General features: G+C 39.7%; 1 protein-coding gene across 13 annotated transcripts in view; it reads right to left on the bottom strand.

Moving 5' to 3' along the window:
* EYA1 (EYA transcriptional coactivator and phosphatase 1) overlaps positions 1-17120 on the bottom strand; it is a 395631-nt gene that overhangs the window by 273471 nt on the left and 105040 nt on the right. For 9 of the 13 annotated variants that reach the window (XM_069621198.1, XM_069621199.1, XM_069621197.1 and 6 more), the window contains one exon: positions 14293-14430. In XM_069621198.1, coding sequence (XP_069477299.1) covers positions 14293-14430 — 138 coding nt within the window. The remainder of the gene's footprint in view (positions 1-14292; positions 14431-17120) is intronic. The other 4 variants (XM_069621196.1, XM_069621194.1, XM_069621195.1 and 1 more) reach the window with 1 other exon arrangement.

The following is a 17120-nucleotide window of genomic DNA, read 5'->3' on the forward strand; positions in this document are numbered from 1 at the left end:
GACTCATAAAGAATCAGCACAGATTTGTCGGACTTCAGAATCATTGCGAGTGTGTCACATGTCTAACATGTATACCTTACTATGATGATTGGCAGCTCTTTTCTTTCCAATTTGCCACAAAGTAGGGGTGGAGACAGAACTCAGCAAGGAGCAATTAAGTGTGACTGCAACAGTGTGTAGATGATAAGCAAAATAATATTGGAGTTAAGGTCTGGACACCTCTTCCCCTAACTCAGATGTTTTATCTTTCCATTTCAATTCACCCGAAATATTGTATGAACTATTTTACAATTTATTCCTGACAAAGGGGACTTTTTCCAGTAGGGCCGGCACGTGGATCACTTTGACATCCACCAGTAACCATTTCATTTATCCAGGTCTGTCGAATCCTCCTGCCCTTTGCTGACAATTAAATTGTGCCATTTCCTACTTTGACATAAGGCTTGCACCCACATCAAAGTGCTGTGCTACTGTGGCCCACACATCTTGTGGTCATATCTGTTACAATGAAATTGTCTTGCCTGTTTAAGAAATCCTGCAATCCTAATGGATCACAACAAGGACATCGAGGGATACCCAGGAATCCAACCTCAGTGAGGGTGTTTCCCCACAGTGGCATGCCAATCCTCTTTTTCCTGCTTGAGAGCCCTCCTGTGTAGTGAGATGCTGAGTGGGCAGAAGAGCAAGGCAGTGACACTGACAGAGGCAGATTGAGATGAACTGAGAGCACAAGAACATAGGGGTTGACCTCAGTTCTGGCCGAGACCTGGCACAGCCAACTAACTCAAACTAAGGGCTGTTCTTTAAGACCTACCCACCCTTTTCATGATTGAATCCATCTCATAACTCTCATGATTGAAGACATTTATATAGTTAACATTCCTGTGCTTGCTGGGACACCCCCTCCCACCATTTGTGATGGTGCACAGTCACTCCAGATAGCTCTATTTCTCCAGCACTACAGACACGCCATTATAAGAACAACCTGGAGGTTTCCACGTATGCCTCTGACCACCAAAAACAAGCAGTCAAAATGATGAAGTCACCACAGAAAGTGAGTGAGTTGCTCATGTTTAGAGGAGACAGTGAAAACACACAAGGATATCAAGGAAGGTTAAAGGGAACATTAAGATCCTTGCATTCATACTACAGAATTACATTTGAGCGTAAATTGGGGTAGGAGGACATTATCCCACAAGTAGTAAAGGAGATATTGAGAATATGCCCTCCTAAATAGAGGAGTATAAACTGGGGCATCTCAAGCGGCTAGGAAATAAGCTGCTAGAGGAAAACATGGGCAAGCAGGGTTTCGCCCAGACTAAGAAATTTGAGAGAAAGCCAATGCCAAAGGGACTAATTCGGCTGAAACAATGCAGAGATTCTTTCCAAAGGAATGAATCTGAAAAGATATGACCCAATCCAAGTTCTTAGGTTGTATAGCAGGATGGGCCTGTTGGATCTCGTGATGCAGGTGCAACATATCGATCTCTAGTAAGTCTAACTTAAAGAATGTTGCCATCCATTCTCTTGTGCAGGCTTGACTCCTCACCTCGCACGGGCCTAGGGCATGGGTTGCTGCCATGCACTCAGGGAGATATATTGATTCAGATGCGGGCATAGCAGGCCAAAGTTTGAATTTTTATATGTTGCCTTCGCAAAAAGATTGTGAATAGGAGGTGAAACCATTACCCGGTACTCATTGTATTAACTGTGTAGGGACATTGTTCCAGGAGTCCCGGGCTCAAAAGGCAGCAGCAGCAGGGCCATCATGCCTTACAATGGAGAGCCACAACCATGGCTTTCCCCCTCACCCCATCAAGGGGAAGATTTGCGCTATGGAGGGAGTTGTTTCCAGCCACCTGCAAGAAAAATTAAGTATGAAAAATACAAGTACCAGAATCCTTAGAGTCAATTAACTTGCCACACCTGAAAAGGAAATGAAGACACGCCTGAAAAAGCAAAGAAACACAGCCTCCCTGAACATTGATGGAGTCATGAAAATGTGCGTTTGCAGGAGAAGCTAATGCAGGAAAACTTGACTGGCAACAGAGCGCCTGCCTTGTCACCAATTTTTAAATATACATGCTATAGCTCATAAACGCCAATGCCATTGAGGTCCCACAAAGTTATGTAATTGCAGGACTCCTTCAGATGGTATTTTTTCTGGGTGAGTTCTGCTTTTACTGAATGACAATCATAGAATACAGTTATATCAGAGTGAAACCATGATGAGCTATCGAAGCTGGCAGTAGGTAAAAGACATAGTATGATACTTTTGCACACGTTTCTCCAAAATAGGCTTTATGAAATTAAGTGATATCAACAAACAAAAGTAAAAAAGTAATGCTCTGAGAATAACTTCATTGCTAATCCGAGCGGTGAGACTTGATCTTTGACCTTCACACATTTGACCTCTTTCCCTGTATTTCGAAGCAGCAGGGAAGCAGCCCAACCAGAGGGACTTCACCAAGGGGAATGGACTGTTGGTAACTAAAACGCCAACACCATTTACCAGCAACAGTTCAAAGGCAAACAAGATCAAGCCACTGGATCAATGCATTCCAAACGCTAAAAAACACACTTATGACTTCTCTGATTTTCATCTGCTGTGGTAAACCTGCTAATGTACAACTGGAAACACACAGAGACAAACACTAACACCCTGATTCATGGAATTATTTGCGTGAAAAATGCAGATTTGAGTGCCTTTCTGCCCGAAAATCCCAGTTTGGAGTATGGGGATTTTCGGGCAGAAAGGCGTGCAAATCTGCCTTTTTCACGCAAATAATTCCATGAATCAGGCAGCAAATGTTAGACAACAAAACTGCGTTTTTAGGACACTGAAAGTATAGCTAGAGCTGTGAGACATATTTAAACATTTTCTCATGGTAAATGTTAGAGTATAAAACAATATTATCCAAGTAAAATATCGATAAGTATGCTTATCGGTAATCCACTATAGAAACATCTATATAAATTCACAAAAGATGTTTAATTGAAGGGACACTATAGTTGCAGCACAATAAATCTAGATGAAATAATTTACTCGTTATGCTTTCTAAAACACTGTTTAGGGCCACTTTTCCTGACATCATACGTCGTTATGAAAAATTGCTCTTTAGAAAATTATATCCGTAGTCCATCGGAGGTTTGTTTTTGTTTTGACCCTTAAACCGTTAACCATTAACTGTTTACTTTGCATGAAGTCATCCTCCATCTCATGCGCAAGTCGTAACTGTCGCACATGACGTGGATGGCCAAATCTCATAGTAAACACTGTAGTTGTGTGTGACACAGTGCAGCCATTTGTGTGTCTCTTTTAAGTGGTGAATGCAAAAGTACAACTCAACATAAACACACTGGGGTACTACTGTTCATCTTTAGCTGTTTCTCTTCTTTATGTTCTATGGGAACTGTTGGCATGCATGTCATGTGTGGCAATATGAGTTGTGATTAGGAGTGGCAGAGTTATGGTATGCATTAGTAACCACAGCTGGTGAATTTGTTTGCATGGCAACTTGAAAGTTCTTTCAATGTTTTCTATGTTTTTTTTATTACAGTTGATTAACCATAACTAAACATGACAGGATTTTTTCTTCCTACACCGGGACACACGTGGTGTCCCGCTGTAGGAAGGAAAATCCTTTTCCAAGATGGCCACCATGGAAAGGGAAGGCAGAGCTCTGTACAGAGCCCCTCCTCCCTTTCCTTGGCTGCCTGCAGAATGCAAAGAGAGAACCGTATAACCATATTACCACAAGTAAAAAAAAAATCCCTTTCAAATCTATCCCAATTTCAAAGAACTTTACTACATAGCCGGTCCCTGGTGGAAATGGCCACTTTTTCCCCATTGGCCGTCGCTCGTGGTCATGACCAGTAGCCAGATTGTCTGAGTCATGACCGTATGCCATGACCCGGACAATCTGGCCACTGTCCATGGCCACACGCCTTAGTCACCAAAGGTATATCACTATTTCTGGTACCTACATTATGACACTTGACAGAAAACACAGACACATTTGCAAAACCATGCTACCAGGATCTTGCCAATGCTCCTTACATGAATTTGCTGGAAATCCGCATGTGTTTTATTTTTTCAAAAGTGTCAAAATGTACATACATACAATAGTCCTATAACTTATCCCCACTTGACAAAATCCATTCAGACTGTGCACAAACGTTCAAGGTTGGGTCTCTAATCTTTCTGAAAACGTTTGCCTACAAAATTATAAGCCATCTAAAAATGTTGTTAATTTAGCCTCCTCTTGACAAAATTCCACCGAACTTTGCCAAAACATTTATACCTAGATCTAAAATTGTTTTGCAAACTTTTGTGCAAATTCATCAAATGGCACTACATGTATAAACTCTTACAATATTTTGGGATCCCCCCACCTCTAATTTTGCTCCTTCTTGACAAAACAGCACCACACTTTCCAAGACCATTCACAATCAGGTCTAGTATGAAATTTCAAAGTTTCATGAAGTTTCACTAAGTGGCGTCCAAGTTATAAACCATCCAAAAACTGCTTTTCACCATCCCTGTAATGCACAAATAAGCATAGATGCACCTGAACATCTAATATGTTCGCGAACATCACAGGACTGTCCCAACTGTTCGCAGACATCGGAGAAGAAAACACCTGTTTATTTTTTTATGGCCATATCCCATAAAAAATTTTTATATGTTTTTACGGCGATGTTCACAGACAATGGCTCCTGTCCCAAATCCAGCATGGCGGAGCGCTTCCAAAAATATGACCACCTTGTGTTTTTTAATGATCAATCGGCATGCGCGTCCGATGTCCGCGGACCTCATGTCAGCTCCAGGGCCAATTCAAGGTCCGTTCGTGGACCGAACAGGGAAGTGAGTTCGCCAACCAAATCCAGATATCACTAATTTGGTTCTACCTACTTTTTGGCAATTTAAAAAAAACTACTGGACGGATGTACACCAAATTTACAAAAGCACGCTTTATGGACCAAGCCGCCGCTCCTGCCGCAAATCTGGTGAAAATCCATCCAGCGGTTTGGGCTGTAGGCATGAGAAAAATATTTTTCCATTAAATCTATGGCAAAAACCACACATTTTGGGACCCCCCTATAACTATGCCCCCCCCCCTTGATGAAACCTCACCACTTCACTGGATCGACGGGGCAATATACTTTTTTTGCAAAGTTTTGTGAGGATTGGTCCAGGGTGGGCGAAGTTATAATCTACCCGATAAGTGCCTCCTACGGGTTGAGACGCTTAACCATAACTACAGGGCCACTGCCGTAGTTATGGTTAAGTTGGTGTTTCCATAGGAAGAGCACTTTTTGGGCAGTTTATAACTTCGCTCCCCCTGGACGAATCCTCACCAAACTTTGCAAATATATATACATATATATATGTATGTCCATTCGGCTGTTATCTAAACAGTAATTCGAGGAGCACTCCCCAGTCCAAGAAGTGTTCAGGAAACCAGATAAATCATCATCTTCTTTATGTAATAATGTTGCATATTTTCATGGCAGATACAAGTAAAAAACCACGCACATTGTGGTTCTCCCAAAGAGTCTGGCGCATAATAGGTAGAGTTTACGCGTTTTGCGGTCTCATAACCGCTTGTTCACAACCAATGACCCCAACATTGTTGTGGTTTAAAATACCCCATGTGACATGTGAATAAACAAAGAAGGACGGCTAGTCCATAGGTCTGTGCATAATGGTGTCAGCCATCTTTGAACATGTCAAAAATAATGTAAAACACTGTAAAACAGTTTTACCTCTGTTTAACTGCCCACAACTAATAGTAAGAGTAACACGTTTTGAGCTGCATTTAACAAATCAATGACATATATATTTTGTCTAATTGTTAGAAGCTAGACATCAGAAGCCCTCTGTCGTATTTGGCATGTATTTGCAGAGCGGTGAGCTGGCTTGCATGGATCTCAGATTCCGTTATTAGGAACCTTTATCCAGAGGCATAAAATGCATAGTGCAAACAATATCAGGGAGCATACTTAGTAGTTTTAAATAACATAGAAAGCAATATTTTTCAATTTTTACAGTTTTTTATAATGTCTCCATGTGCGAGCCTGACATTTCAACCCAAATATGGGTGAGATGTCTGATCACTCCATATCTAGTCCCTGGTCTTCGCTATGGGCTGTAGTTATTCCGAATACCAGCAAGTTTAGAGGGTGTAGTGCTAGCAGTAGATCTTAAAGTGAAAAATGCTCAACCATAGATCTCCAAGTGCATGGTCCTAAAACCATAGCATTCCTCAAAATGCCAGCAGTTTTTAAATTGTGGAGTATTAGCAACAAATCTAAAAGGGCATAGTGCTTAAAACAGACCTTGAAATGCACATTTCCTTAATAATATGTCTAAAGTGCAAAGTACTAGCTGCAGATCTTAAAGTGCGTAGTGCTAACCCATAGATCTCCAGATGCCTAGTACTTAGCATATAACATACATCAAGGTGCCAGCAATTGTAAAGTGCAATTGTGATAGCAGCAAAGTTTGAAATACATATTATATAACAGCAGATCTTTAAATATACAGTACTTAATGATGAATCTAAAGTGCATAGTGCTAGCAGCAAATTTGAAGGTGCTAGAAACAGATACAAATCTATTTTTTAAAGTGTAAATGCTTTGATAATCATATTGTTAAGTACATATTTTAAAGCCAAAACTCCGCTTTTGATGCTGGATCGTCATGTATATCATTTAGATTGCACTGGGTGTTTATAAAGAGGTCGTTTTCACACTATAAAATACAAGCTGATCTCTCTCTCATGTATGAGATCCCGATGGTTAAAATCCTCCCACTATTCATCACATACCTCACAAATCAAAAGCCATTTAAATGGTGTTAGTGTAAAAACATTATAAAAGGTTCAAAATATGAACAATGTACAAACAGAAGCAACATTTGCTGCCCCATATAAATTCAGGTATGAAGAAGTGAGGAACCATAAAACTGAAAAATTCTAATTAAGGACAGACACAGATAGGGATCTAAATCTATCATAGTTCTAAAATACAACCCGGAGATCCATTTGTTATCATGGTCCTATGTTATAAGGCAAAAACTATGCAATATATGTCTGCATGTACAAGCACGAATTCTAGGAATGGTAAAGCAAGGTTAGCACAATATAGTTAATAGACCGTCATCCCAAAAACGGGTATAGTTCCTCATCAGTGTTGTGACCACTTGGAGATTTACTCTCAAAGTCTAGGATGTAACAGGTTTCTTTTTGGCTGAGTTTCTTCTCTCTGTCACCTCCTCTCAAATACTTGTCTATTGTATGTATGCCAAAAAAGTTAAAACTATCTATGTTGCTTTTGTGATGGTTGCTAAAATGTTTGACCATTGGGTAATTCGGATCTTGGTGTAGAATGGTCCTTACATGCTCTTGGATACGTATCTTCAACTTGCATTTGGTGCTGCCGATGTACCATTTCTGGTATGCACATGCCAGTACGTATACTACAAATTCAGTTTCGCATGTGATTTTGTCCTGTATGGTGATAGAGTTCGCCAGAATTATATATATATTCTCGAACTTCTGGGTCTCCCCACTCCACAGGACTGCATTCCTTATGGCAAATCTTACAGCAGGGTTGCAGCAGTGACACAGGACACATGGAGTTGTCAAAGCTTCTTTAATTCACCATTTGATGTTTGAAAGCATTTAGAAGAACGGAATATCTAACATGTTTCACCCTCTCACAGGCTTCATCTGAGTCAACCATTTCACTGTGTTTCTTTGCCATAAATATAAGCTTTGTTAGTCCCTTGTTTGGTTCACCACCTCTAGTGTTACATATTCATTACACTGACCATCATGGCAGCCATCTTTTAACATTATGTGCACGATCTTAATAGCTTCTTTTAGCCCTGGGTGCATGAGGTGCATGATGCTTTTCATGCTGCCTCATGGCGTGCATGGTCCATGTCACTTCCCTCATTGTTGAAAGTACACAGAATGACTGAATAAATAAAGTGAATAGCGCTTTCCATCCTTCCTCCATAAGGTGCATAGTGCATGTCACTTCCCACATTGTTGATAATTCATATTGTGCTCAATCATAAGGATGTAACCCAGTACTCGACTGTGCAAATTCCACAATGTTGTAAGCATTGGTTTGATGCAGGTTTTGCAATAAACACTTTACCCAGTTTTGACATAAGTAAAATACTTAAACGTGCAAATTCCACAATTTGTAAACATTAACGTTATAAACCTTCCTCATTTGTCAATCAATTACATGTTTTTACATGTTTTATTACATATTACCAGAACAGTGCTTATTGTTTTGTATAACCTCTTCTGTCCACAGTTCAATATAATGAATAGTGTCTGTCTTGGTTCCACCATAAAGTGCGTGATATATGTCACTTCTCCCATTGTTAGGTATTAAATATGTGCTGGTTCATAAGTGTATGCCCAAATACTCCACTGTGCAAATTCTGAAATTTGTAAACATTACTGTGGTGCAAATTTCGCAATTGATAAACAAAATTCTTAATTCATGATGATACCTCTGAGTATAATATTAATTTGCATAAATTACGCAATTTGTAAACATTAGTTTTATGCATATTTCTCACTTCCTGAGCATAATTAAAGTGCTAGTGCGTCAATGTTCTATATGTATCTCTCATGGCTGCCTGGTGAATGTATCATATCTCTCCCATGGTGCTAAACATTCTGTCATTATTATTTATTAAAATTTGTAGAGCATGCATCTGCCCGGGGGCATCGTGGCGCTTGTTACAGACAAATCTTAGTTACGGACAGATGTAAATTTACAGTTTGCAGAGTTACACACAGCTTAACGTGACAGTTGGCATAAATAACAGTTGAGAGTTGGCATAAGAGACATTCGCATTTTAAGGAGCAGATAGTGAGGTTTTGAGTTTTCTTCAGAATGCAAGGAAAGAGTTTTCTGATCTGATGTCTGTGGGCAGTTTGTTCCAGGATTTGGCAGCAATGTATGGGAAGCCTAGGCCACGAGCTTTATCCCTGTTAATTCGTGGGACGTGTAGTTGGCTAGTATGTTGTGACCTAGTGGGTCAGGTAGAAGAGGATTTGGTGATTGTCTCTGATAGGTAGGATGGTGCAGAGAGAGAGAGGCATTTGTGTGTAAGGGTGAGTATCTTGAGGGTGATTTGCTCTTTGGCTGGGAGCCATTGAACTGATTGTCTGGCCTGAGAAATGTGCTCCCTTTTAGGGATGCTTAATGCTGCACAAAGTGCATTGTTCTGTGTGACTTGTGGTCTGTTTAAGTTTTTTTCGGATGTACCTGCTAGTAAGGCATTGGAATAGTCTACTTTTGCTCCAATAGTTGTTCTAGCTATCGCTAGGCAATTGGGTTTGGATAGGTAGGGTTTTATGGCGTTTATGAGTTTGGTGGTGTGTGCTGGTGAGGATGTGATAGCGCTAACCTGTCTGGTCATGGACAGAGTGGAGTCTAGATAGACACCCAAGGTCTTGACAGAAGTGGACACAGGGATAATAGTGTTGTCAATGGTAAAGTTGCCGTACAGTTTATCCAATTTGGCTAGAGTATTTTTTTGGCCTAGTATGATTATTTCTGTCTTGTCCCCCTTGATTGTCATCCAAGCCTGGATCGTGGAATAAATTGAGTGAAGAGCCTCGGCATCCTTGTGGTAAGAGCCAGAGAGAGGTAGGAGTACTTGCGTATCATCTGCGTAATTTGTGTATGCGATACCAAGTGAGTCAAGCTTGTCGAAGAGGGGCTTCGTAAACAAGTTGTATAGATTAGGTGCTGTGCAAGAGCCCTGTGGGACTCCGCAGTGGATGGTGGTAGGGGTGACATTGGCTATGTTAGAGAAAACCTTCATTGCTCTGCCTTCAAGGAAGGAGGTGATCCAGAGGGCTGCTTCTTTAGAAAAGTTAGCTGAGTGTTTAAGGTGAGATGTGAGGGTCCTGTGGTCAACCAGATTGAAGGTGGCCGAGAGGTCTAGCAGTAACAGAAGGGTTGACTTGCCTTTATCCATGATTTTGGTGATCTGATTCTTTAGATCCACCAAGGCTGTTTCGGTGCCGTGTCCTTTACGGAAAACAGATTGCCTAGTCCCTAGGAGAGAGTGGTTTTCCAGTAAGTGTTGGATCTGGCTATGAGCGGCTTTATCAAGTATCTTAAGTATGAATGGTACCATGGTTATTGGCCGGTAATTATTTGGTTGAAGAGGGGCGAGAGTAGTTTTTTTTAAGAAGGGGGCGAACCCACGCCTCTTTGAGGCTGTCCGGGATAATGCCTGTTCTGAAGGATGCATTGATGAAGGCCTTCAGGAGCAGTGCGAAATGATCTCCGCAGTCCTTAATGAGCTTTGGAGGACATATGTCCCCAGTAATGTTGTTGAAGGTGAAGACGGGTTTAGTATAGTTGATTGAGTTGATTGAGGCAGAGGTTGTTTTGGTTTGCTTAGGCTCAGGATGAGGAGGTAGAGCTTTGCAGTGGTCCTGGATTTTTTTGGGAGGAGATCGAAGTTAACATAACTTTCACACAGTTATACTATTAAAAATAAAATGTGTATGCTTTTTTATTTTTTCTTAGTCAGAGTTTATCACATTTGTATAGTTGTTCCTGAGATCTATGTACTGTCTCTCCTTAGCTTCTTATTTTGTATTTCGACCTATGTATTGCCTATCAATATAAACAATTCTTCATCCAGAATATGGCCTCTCAGCACTTTGGTATCCATATCCACAATACACCTCGATTCCTTTTGTCTTAGTTGTAATTCTCTGTCACCCTATCTTTGATGATGCAATATCTGGCGGATAGTGAAATATTGTAATGTTTCCACCCAGCTCCCATGTACTTCCTCAAAATGTTTCAGAAGGGGGACCGAGAAGTCTTTGTTTTCAATTGCTCTAAGGTGTTCTAATATTTTCAGTTTAGCTGTATATTTTGTGCTCCCTAAGTACCATTTCCCACATTTACACATGATAACATAAACTATGTGTGTGCTACTATATGTTAGATGTTCTTTGATCTTTATAGTTTTCTTTGTTCTCGGTTGCTGCATACCTTACACTTTTGGCATCTTGAGAATCCTGGTTTATTTGCGGATAGCCAATTTGTCTTGTTGTTCTTGGACGTTATGAAGCTTGAGACTAACACGTTTCTTATTGACAGTGGTTTCCTATAGGTTATCATTGCCCTTGTTTCAATGTGGTCTGCAATGTCCTCATCTTGTTTAAGCACTTCAATGCTGGTCAAGGCTTCTCGGTACAGCCCCGGATTGTTGGTTATATGTCTTTATGAATCACAGTGTTTCCTTTTTATCTTCCCTTTCTCTGTCATGTTCCTTGTTTTTGATGCTTAACAGATCTTCTCTTCTAAGGTTTTTTGACTTCTCATTTGCTTCTTCAGTTACTCTTTTCAAGTATTTTCTCTCCTTGAACCTATGAGCCGCTTCCCTGGAAGATTTTATATATTCTTCTTTTTCCGAGCAGTTCCTCTTCATTCGAGTGAACTTTACATAGGTAATGCTTCTTTTCGGGGGTTTGGGATGGCCACTTTCTGCATGTAATACAGCGTCTGTGCTCACATCTTTCCTATGTATCTCACTTTGTATCCTTTTGTTCACAATTTTTACATTTAAATCTAACTAAACAATGTTTCCTTGATGATGATTTTCTGTGAACTTCATATTGTTGATATTCTCATAAATTATTGACACAAACTCAAACCACTCTTTAGCCGATCCGTCCCATATTATAAATAGGTTGTTTATATACCGAGTCCAAAGCTATATTTTTTCCTGTGTATCTCTGTAGTCCTTCTGTGTACCATATTTCTTTTTCCCATACTCCCATGTACAAGTTGGCATATGAGGCCACAAACATCATTTCCATGTCAGTACTGCATGATTATGTATAATATTTTCCATCAAATAATAAAATGTTATGTTCCAGGCTGAATTTTAGCATTTCAATTACCACTGTTGAATGATCTCTATAGCTTGCAGATTTAATGAACAGAAATTGATGCACTGCTTCAAATCCCCTTCCTTGTTTAATACTGGTGTGTAATGAGACCACATCTAGTGTTGCCACTATTTGCATGCCTTTCCATGATATTTCTTGTATTTTAATCAGAAAGTCCATTGTGTCTCTAATATACAAAGGTAATGTTGATACAAATACAAACAGATACTTGTCTACATACCTAGATGTTATTTCCAGGAGTGGTCTCATAGCTGAAATAATCAGTCTCCCCGGGGGCTTCTTTAGTTTTTAATGCACCATGGGAACAAAGTAGATTGTGGGGGTTACTGGATGTTCAACCCGTAAATATTCTCTCTCCTCCCATTCTAGTAGCCATTTTCCAGCCATCCTCTTGTCATTTCCCATATATATATATATATATATATATATATATATATATATATATATATATATATATATATATATATATACATATATATATATATATATATATATACATATATATATATATATATATATATATATATATATATATATATATAAGCTTGTTGCAACAGGATTCCTCCTTTGATTATATATTGGCTTTGACGCCTTCAACGTTTACATTTCCTCTTTATTAATTTCCAATGGACAGCATGGACATCACAGAACATAACAACACGTTTCACCCAGAACAGGCAGTCTTTTTGATAAATGTCTGGGGACAGTAGATGAAGAAATTGGAGAAAGCATACAGGTATTCTGAGGGGTGAGTAGGGCCCATCTATTGTATAAGAGGTCCCCTCTCCAGCCATCTCTTTACCTCCCCAACTTCCTTCCTTCCATGCTCACGCTAACTGGAAGAGGGCGGAACAGCATCTTTTGGTTTAAAAAGAGGAGGCACTTTTTCTCCAAATGTTGTTTCTCAAGGGTTTAACGGATTCAACTGAAAAAATGGAAATCCTAGTCATAAATAACACCAAGATTGAGGGTTGAGGAAGAGAAAAAAAGCAAATAGGGAGGAAAAGAAACGGATGGTTGAGGTAAAGGGTTTGGTAAAGCAGTGGCAGGAAAAAAAACGGAGTTTGGTTTCTAGGAATTGAGCTGAAAGGGCATCCAAGACTGAATGGCAAACCAACAGTTTGAAACAGAGGAGTGATGCATGCCATTACAAGAAGAAAAGAAGGAAGAAAATCTGAAATTCTTCCCTGTAGAAGTGGCATGACAGATTGTATCAGCTGATGAGAGCCGAAAGAGGTATAGTATAAAGAGAAAACAGAAAGGAACGATAAATCCTGCTATGAGGTACCCAATAAAGAGGGGGCGAGGAGCAGAGATATGTCGTACCCAAGATGCAGAGTAGGATTGACAGAAAGAGAGGAACTGAACCAATGGAGAAATAGACAAGTAGTTTCAAGAGAGGCAAGAGAGGACACATCCAATAATCAATTTACTAAAGAGGGGATTAACGCCAAGAAAAATATTTTTTTAAAGAGTTAAGGTTACTTACTAGATAAAGATAAAATATTCAAGCATTTGGAATGAAAACATTAAGATTGGTTCAAAGAAGAAGACTACATGAACTATTTCCTAATTTTATAAAGGCCATCAGGTTACAAATGAATCCTTACTTTACAATATACAATAGGTTCTCAACACTACCTAGATAGACAGAGAGATAGGTATATAGACAGATAGGTAGATCGAAAGTCATACATACAACTATCTCTGTAATTTAGATTTGATATCATTCATGATATTAAGGTATTATTTGTAGAATCAATCTTTTACAAATTCTATGATTTCAGAATTTCCTCTAGGGATCAAAAATCATATACTTCAAAACATAATATTTATTGTGTAAATATTATTTAGATTCCTAACAGGCAATAAAAAATACAATATTGCCCTAATTACCTCCGGAAGATTTGAACAATTAACCCTAGGGTATTTTAGAGAGAACCAATATCTAGTTTGCCTTATTGCCATATACACAATGAATTGGTGAATGGGTGAAAATATGCACATTGTTTTCTGGGAATATTTTGTGTGAAGAAATGTTTCTGTTGCATAGTCCACTATAGTTATTTGGCTGAATAAATGTAACAAACTACAACACACACAATTATTTGTTGGATTAACAAGGAGACTAGGAAAAAGATGGAAACAAACATAGTTCTTGTCAGGAATGGGCATTGTTCTTTGATGTGAGGATCTACCTTGTTGCAATCAGTGGACTAGCTTCATTGTTACATCCAATTTACAACCATATAATGAGGATAACAATGTAATAGGTATTCAAAGATGTGACTTTACACATGTCAGTACCAACCTTGCATTTGGTAGCTGTAAGGTGCCTGTCCTGGCGGAGGAGTACTGAAGCTTGTACCATAGCTGAGAAATCCTGTCTGTCCAGGTGACTGTGACTGCGATAATCCACCTTCTGTCTTGATGCCTGCCCACAATGTACCTAAATCAGTTAGTGATATCAGATCCATTTGTTTATATCCAAAAACTGATATGCAACAGATCAATTACTAACATTTCATTCAGATTTGTATATTAAAAATATAAAGCATCTGAGTCTATGAAAACTTTCCATTATCTATCTCTATACACATTTATATAAAATAAAGTATATTGTTTCTAGTAACATTCTAACTTTTTAACTTGCTTGTCTATAGGTTTCAGCTCAAGCGCTATACACGTGATAAAAAAAATGAAGGTTGAATTGTGCACAACGTTGTTCCATCAATATTTGTCAGTTCAAATGGTCTCTAGAGTTATATCAGAATACTGCGGTGAAGGAGATTTTCCCTAGTTATTAATTCCTGGTATTGGCTCTACCTGATTGGCTGTACTTAATTGAAAACCTGGCATAACGTGTCTCAAAACGTATTAGTAGACACATTGCTGCAGATGTTATATCACATACATTATAGTCTATGGCCCTCCACCCAAGATTTTATTATATATATTTTTTATCCATTCACCACAAAACACCATTTGTGAATTTGTAAACTGATATTTTTGTCTATCATCTAAATCTGGCTCTCTGTAAAGAGCTAAGGCGGTTGGAATGCCCTCCCCCAGAACTAATAGCACAAAACGCCCACTGGTCCTTCCGTAAGGCCTTGAAAACCTGGCTGTTTACCTAAACAGATTTCCTATTACACAAGCCATAATAACCATGATATATGCTCTAACGTGCACTGTTTTTATCTGCATGTACATGTAACTTTATTCAATGCCACTTTAAGTTATTATGCTTCACGTAACTGGTCTCGTAACAGCACCCTGGTGCATCAGGGTTTGGGTGCTTTACACATGAAATAAATAAATACATAAATAAATAGGTAAATGCTTGTTAACAAGATATGTATGCAGCCTGCAGATGCAATTTTGAAACTCTTCATGCTCATGCAACCATTCATCATTCTGCAACTGATAAATGTAGTAGTATTGAGATGTAATGTCATTGACTTTGCTTAAAAGCTAAAAAGAGGTGGAAATGGGCCTCATTATGAGTATGGCAGTGCGGCTAACAACAGTGGTAAAGTGGCAGTGGGCCTCATTATGAGTGTGGCAGAAAGGCAACAACGGCGCCGGTAGTGCTACCGGCGCCAATGTTACCTCTCAACCACACTAAGAGTTCTGCTCGCCGGTGCCGGACTGCATGCCTGGTCTGACCAGGCGTGCATACCGGCACCCGCGAGCAGAACTCATGATTGCACCAGCACCGTTATAAATGGTGCCGGTGCAACCATGCTCTCGACCCCCATTCTGCCCTGTGGGGCAGAATGGGGATCGGGAGGCCGGCCATAATGGCATGACCTGGTTATTGCCCATTTGCGGGTGCCGCAAAAAAAACAACTCCGGCGGCAGCCGTGCCCTTAATAAGGGCACGGCTACTGCCAGAGTTATAGTGAGGGCAAGTAATTCCATTACTGCCACGTTGCGGCCACAGTACCATACGCTGTGTTATGAGTTTTGGCGGTGAAGAAATAGCTGGCGACAAATCATCCAGTTAAATTTCAAATGTCATCAGAACCTTTGTGGTGGAATTACTCTTCGTGGTAATTCCAAAAGAATACCCATGGAGTCATATGAGGACAGTCACCACCATGCCACAACCTTTTATCTTGCGGTCATTGCAGAGGCAAGTGTCAGAAACGGTAACCACTTTTGGTGGTAATTCCATATATCTACCCCTGAATGACCGCCAAACTCAAAACGATCCTCAGTAATTACTGCATGTGTTCTTCATTATTAGTATGTTTCAGCAATGACTGCAATACAGTTTACTATTGTTGTTTGTAAGGTAAGATTTTCATTTCAGTGGTAAATCTTCCTGACCTGTGTCAACCCCATGACTTTTTGCTTGACTTTGGATTATTTTTCCCTTATTTCTAGGTTAGTGGGAATCTTTTTCCTCTCTCACCTGGTCTTTTACTCTTTTTATGGGTTACCTTTGTATGTCTCTCCGTCGCGTGTGATTGGAGTTTAGTTCCCTAAAACTTTGGACTGACTGTAAAGTACTATGGCAGAACACAGCATTTTAAATGTAGTGGCTTCCTTTTAATTTTTCTTTAATGTACTTGGATGAACTACTGTTCTCAAGGTGTAAAGTGGGATTTCAATCCTCTTTACATTTATTTCAGTGAGCCTGCACACCCCACATGATGTGAATCCCCTTTCGTACTTACCTGGTAAGCATTTGCATTACAATTGCAAGTTTACTTGAATGGTTAGTGGTAGTGAAACTACTTTCATGACTTTTAGTCATTATTACTCACAGGCTGTCAAATCAGCCTCAGTAATGCACAGGAGGGCACCATTCTGCTAGCATGGTGGACTCCTTCTTTTTTCACCATTTCTTATTTGCTTGTTGTTACTTGGGTCTTCTGCTGTCAGAGGCAGAAATATCCTGGTTGAAGTTCTGTCTTCGGCAGGAATCCTTTGCATTTGTTCCTTTCACCTTGCCTAAAAGGAACCAGTTCCCACTGGGGGCATGGCTGTACTGATTGGAAAGTCAGACTGCCCCTCTCTGTAAACTGCAGGGAGAGTTTGCAGATGTTGTACTGTAGTTCCAGATAAATACTCTGATCCTGGAGACTGCAGACACGTCAACCACTGGAACCAAATCTGAAGAGGAAGATG

The sequence above is a fragment of the Ambystoma mexicanum genome, chromosome 5q, assembly GCF_040938575.1.
Source record: "Ambystoma mexicanum isolate Mex_15411 chromosome 5q, UKY_AmexF1_1, whole genome shotgun sequence".
Classification (NCBI taxonomy): domain Eukaryota; kingdom Metazoa; phylum Chordata; class Amphibia; order Caudata; family Ambystomatidae; genus Ambystoma; species Ambystoma mexicanum.